A 6,048-nucleotide genomic window follows, 5' to 3' on the forward strand; every position below is an offset into this window, starting at 1 on the left:
GCCCCGTTTCTTTGTGTTCTGGAACGTAGCCCTGTCTTTCATTTTTGTTCATTGATTTCACCTGTGTTTGTTTCTCACCTGGTCTCATCAGCTCCCTATTTAGTTCAGTTCTTTCTGGTTGTGAGGTGTTGTTTGTTTTTGACTGCCTACCTGTGTTTGACCATTGCCTGCGACCACGATTCCTGCCTTCCGCGAAGGCTTAATAAACATCTGCTGCGCTCTGCGTGTGAATCTACACCTTTTTCTCCCTGAGTATTCATTACACAATGCTTCCCACAGCTGTGCCAACTTGTCTGGATGTCCTTTGGGTGGTGGACCCTTCTTGATACACACGGGAAACTGTTGAGCGTGAAAAACCCATCAGCGTTGCAGTTATTGACACACACAAACCGGTGTACATGGCTCTTACTGCCATAGCCCGTTCAAACGTTTTGTCTTGCCCATTCACACTCTGAATGGCACACATACACAATCCATGTCTCAATTTTCTCAAGGCTTAAAAATCCTTCTATATAACCTGTCTCCTCCCCTTCATCTACACTGATTGAAGTGGATTTAACAAGTAACATCAATAAGGGATTATAGCTTTCACCTGGTGTTCTTAATGTTTTGGACTCTCAGTGTATATCCATTGTTTTTGATTGCAGACTGAGTCTGGACCATTCAGGAACATTCAACACCTCTTGGAATGCCAGTCTGGTGTGTCTTTGGCATTAAAATGGGTGTAATTGTTTAAGTTGTTAAAAATAAAAACTTCCCAGGGTTTATTAAAAAGACTACTGCAGGTTTTTCTGCCGTCAATAAGGGATCATAGCTGACATCAATGAGGGATCATAGTTTTCACCTGGATTCACCTGGTCAGCCTATGTCATGGAAAGAGCAGGTGTTCCTAATATTTTGTACACAGTGTATATCCATTAACACAGCTTTTAGTTGTCATCAGGTGAAGAGGGAATTGCTAAGTGGTGCTGTATGGGTAATCAGTGAGCTCATTTGCATAACAATATTACAGTAATCTCACCCTTGAGCATAGTGATAAATACAGTGGAGGCGCGCCACTCGTCTTAACCAGAGCTCAATTGCCCATGGAAATGGAGTCTGCTTGGCTGATTATACCAGTCACCCTGCCTTCAGTCTTAATTTTGGTTCTCCTGTTTGAGTTGCCCGAGAAAATCTTCACCGAAAAATACATTGCATCGTCACTGGTCACTCATACTCACACTCAGAAGGCTGTCTTGTCTACTCTGACACCGTGATAGGAGACATTTAGGAATGTTTTTTCATAAGATTGTCAACAGTCGACTAAAATGGCTATGAGGATTAGCCTCTCAGACTAACAAAGCCTCTTAACAGCTTTGATATGTTTCATGAGTGAAGGGTGGGAAGGAGGGGAAGGAGGGGTGAGATGTTTTCGTATTGATGTTTTGATTCGGTGAATCTGAGAGGTGGGTTAGGTGTGATGAATGTGAACGATTACATCAAGACGAAGAGGTGAATATGAGCTTTATGTGTGAAGGAATACTTAGATCTATATTTGACCGGACGAATACTTCGCCAAGAAGCATGAGAACTCCTTCCATGTTCTAAATGTCGTTTTCACAAATGGAAGGAGTGTGCAATGACATTTTCTCTGGGTGAGAATGCAAGATGATCTGAAAAAAATAGATAACACTTTACTCGACACCCAGCGTCACAACATGTTAGGAAATTGTCCTAATCATGTCATAATATGTCATAACAGCTGACATAACTTGTCATAACATGGTAATAACACTGTGATGACGCATATATTTACACCTGTTGTGACATATATTGCGTTCTTTTAAGGCTGGTTATGACACCTACATAAGAGCATCAAAACCCACATTTAGTTTCCTTTCATTTTAAAGTGTTTTTTTAAGTCCTATGTTGTTGTTGTAATTCATTATTTACAGTCATGTTTCTTTTTCATCATATTTTAAATAACTTGCAAAAAATACACTTTATGACAAGGTCATGAAGCATTGTGACCATCCTGTGTCACTTTACTTGGACTAAGAAAATACACTTTATGACACTGCCAAGAAGCATTATGACCATCATAATCATATAAGCCAGATAGACCTATCACATACATGCCCTTATGTTAGTCATCAGTCAAAAATAGGGTGTCTGAAATCTGCTCCTACATTTTTCCCAGTCATCAGCAACAGCGCATTGGGGTAGGTGCATGTCTGACATAAATTTGTGTGTAATTACAATGATAATTTAATATGGTCAATTTCAGAAAATGTTATATACAGTGCATTCAGAAAGTATTCAGACCCGTTGACGTTTTCCACATTTTGTTACGTTACAGCTTTATTCTAAAATGGATGAAATACATTTTTCCCGCATCAATCAAATCACAATACACCATAATGATAAAGCAAAAACAGGTTTTTCAACATTTTTGCAAATGTATTAAAAATCAAAAACTGAAATAAGACCCTTTGCTATGAGACTCGAAATTGAGCTCAGGTGAATCCTGTTTCCATTGATCATCCTTGAGATGTTTCTAAAGCTTGATTAGAGTCCACCTGTGGTCAATTCAATTCATTGGACATGATTTAGAAAGGCACACACCTGTCTATATAAGGTCCCACAGTTGACAGTGCATGTCATAGCAAAAACCAAGCCATGAGGTCGAAAGAATTGTCTGTAGAGCTCCGAGACAGGATTATGTCGAAGCACAGGTCTGGGGAAGGGCATAAAATAATGTCTGCAGAATTGAAGGACCCCCAAGAACACAGTGGCCTCCATCATTCTTAAATGGAAGAAGTTTGGAACCACCAAGACTCTTCCTAGAGCTGGCCACCCGACCAAACTGAGCAATTGGGGGAGAAGGCCCTTGGTCAGGGAGATGACCAAGAACCCAATGGTCACTCTGACAGAGCTGCAGAGTTCCTCTGTGGAGAATCTTCCAGAAGGACAACCATCTCTGCAGCACTCCACCAATCAGGCCTTTGTGGTAGAGTGGCCAGACAGAAGCCAATACTCAGTAAAAGGCATATGACAGCCCGCTTGGAGTTTGCCAAAAGGCACCTAAAGGACTCTCAGACCATGATAAACAAGATTCTCTGGTCTGATGAAGCCAAGATTGAACTCTTTGGCCTGAATGTCAATTGTCACATCTGTAGGAAACCTGGCACCATCCCTATGATGAAGCATGGTGGTGGCAGCATCATGCTGTGGGGATGTTTTCAGCGGCAGGGACTGGGAGACTAGTGAGGATCGAGGGAAAGATGAACAGAGCAAAGTACAGAGAGACACTTGATGAAAACCTGCTCCCGAGTGCTCAGGACCTCAGACTGGGGCGAAGGTTCACCTTCCAACAGGACAACAACCCTAAGCACAAGCCAAGACAACGCAGGAGTGGCTTCGGGACAAGTCCCTAAATGTCCTTGAGTTGCCTAGCCAGAGCCCGGACGTGAACCCGATTGAACATCTCTAGAGAGACCTGATAATAGCTGTGCAGTGACGCTCCCCATCCAACCTAACATGACTTGAGACGATCTGCAGAGAAGAATGGGAGAAACTCCCCAAATACAGGTGTCCCAAGTTTGTAGCGTCATACCCAAGAAGACTCGAAGCCCTAATCACTGCCAAAGGTGCTTCAACAAAGTACTGAGTAAAGGGTCTGAATACTTATGTAAATGTGATATTTTTTGTAAATGTGCAAAAATGTTTAAAAACCTGTTTTTACTTTATCATTATCGGGTATTGTCTGCAGATTGATGAGAAAGAAAAGAACGATGTAATCAATTTTAGAATAAAACTGTAACGTAACAAAATGTTGAAAAATTCAAGGGGTCTGAATACTTTCCAAATGCACTGTAACATAAACATATTGTTGACAAGTAGGCTATGGTGCAATGGAATGTTTTGCCTTGTGTGGCTCACAACGTCTACTGAAGGTGGCTCCTCTCCCTGTTCGGGCGGCGCTTGGCAGTCGTCGTCGCCGGCCTACTAGCTGCCACCCATCCCCTTTTCATTTTCGTTTGGTGTTGTCTGTCTTGTGTTATCACCTGTTTTGAGTTGAGTTCGTTAGTGGGGTATTTAGTCTAGCTGTCTAGGTTTAGGTTTGTGCGGGATTGTTTGTGTTTCCTGTCGTGGGGTTTTGGGGATTGTTTTTCCTCTCTTGTATTTTGTTGGAAGGACGTTTATCCTGGGCTGTGTCCCGACTCTGTTTAGGTGGATTTTTGTCCAGTTGGGTTTCCTTGTTCCCTGCCTAGTTATTGGCATTTTTGGACTTGGTAAAAAATAAACGTTCTACTACGTACCTTTGGTGTCCTGCGCCTGACTTCACCCCTCCCTCACTTCTAGTGCCTCTTGACAGAGTGGTAGGTTTTGTGTGTTTTGACACTCTTTTGCAGGTGTCATAACAGCCACAAAATAATGCAATATATACTATATATACAAAAGTATGTGGACATCCATTCTGCTATTTCAGCCACACCCGTTGCTGACATGTGTATAGAATCAACCACACAACCATGTAATCACCATAGACAAACATTGGCAGTAGAATGGCCTTAATGAAGAACTCAGTGACTTTAAGCGTGGCACTGTCATAGGATGCAACCTTTCCAACAAGTCAGTTCGTCAAATTTCTGCCCTGCTAGAGCTGCCCCGGTCAACTGTAAGTGCTGTTATTGTGAAGTGGAAACGTCTAGGATTAACAACGGCTCAGTCGCGAAGTGGTAGGCCACACAAGTTCAAAGAACGGGACCGCCAAGTGCTTAAGTGCGTAACAATCGTATGTCCTCGGTTGAAAATTCAATACCGAGTTCCAGACTTTCTCTGGAAGCAGCATCAGCACAAGAATTGTTCATCGGGAGCTTCATGAAATGGGTTTCCATGACTGGACAGACGCGCACAAAGGGGGGACCAACTCTCGCGCACAAAGGCTATGACAAGTTATGTCAGCTATTATGACATATTATGACATTGTTATGACCGTGTCATAATGTATTCATGCGCTGGGTGTCAAGTAAAGGTAGTTATTTCCATTTAAGGCTCAATAAGCAATCCAATAGATATTCACACCTTACTGCTATTATTGCTAAATGTTTTTCATATGATTGGCAGGAAAACCTATACATTTAAACTTTGCCTTGATGATCACAAACTGACAATTAACAATAAAACGTATGCCTATTGAAACACACCTAAGGGAGCCATATGCATCACAGCATTAAATGCAGCATTAAATGCCAAAGGAAAGTAACTACTCTAAAGGTAAGTATTCAAGTCATGCAAAACATACATAATGATACCGAGCCACACATCTAAGAGAATATACATAATATTAAGATGGATGGCTACAACTAAAGCTGAGATCCAAGTATTCACTTCAGGATGTCCTACTCCCTGCTGCTATAACAGGCTATATTTAACAATTGGCACAAGGTAACATACCGAGCATAGAGGCTATTGGAGGCTTTTGCTGCTGCATAGCGGTAGCACTATTATGATAAATTGATAAGACAACTGGAGATGGTGGTACAGTGGCCATGCTATAACTCTCAATAGACTCAGGCTGTCAGTGTGATGATGATCACATCTGGTCACATCATCTCAGTAGAGATCAGTTCCAGTCTCCATCAAACCTGTTCTCGCTCACTCCCCAGCATGTGAGGGCAATGCTACTAGAATGGAGGTGATCAGGGCCACCAACAGCTATAATGTAGAACCATGTAAACATTGTACAACTTATTCAGCTACTTGCACAGTGTGACTTGATACATCTGTAATAACAGTTCATGTACAAAAGTAATCTGCATGATTTTATGAGATGATGAATCATAGATACATTTATTCAGAAACATTTTGGTAAGGATTTTTGATTCCCGATTTACACAGATGAGGTAAAACATCGTGCCTTATATGTTTTCCGTTTGTGACGTACTTTCCCTAGTAAAATGTGTGCATTGATTAAAATGCATCTTTCATGGTAGTCCACAATTTGTAAAAATGTGTACATTGATAAGTATATATGCTTCCTGGTAGTCCAAAATGAGACCCCTA

At 41.6% G+C, this 6,048-nt stretch overlaps 1 protein-coding gene across 1 annotated transcript in view; it reads right to left on the bottom strand.

Moving 5' to 3' along the window:
- Positions 1-415, bottom strand: part of LOC106586116 (inactive dipeptidyl peptidase 10) — a 40,437-nt gene extending 40,022 nt beyond the window's left edge. The window contains exon 1 of the mRNA XM_045707890.1: positions 410-415. Coding sequence (XP_045563846.1) covers positions 410-415 — 6 coding nt within the window. The remainder of the gene's footprint in view (positions 1-409) is intronic.
- Positions 416-6,048: the final 5,633 nt, after the last annotated feature.

The sequence above is a fragment of the Salmo salar genome, chromosome ssa25 (assembly GCF_905237065.1).
Source record: "Salmo salar chromosome ssa25, Ssal_v3.1, whole genome shotgun sequence".
Taxonomy (NCBI): domain Eukaryota; kingdom Metazoa; phylum Chordata; class Actinopteri; order Salmoniformes; family Salmonidae; genus Salmo; species Salmo salar.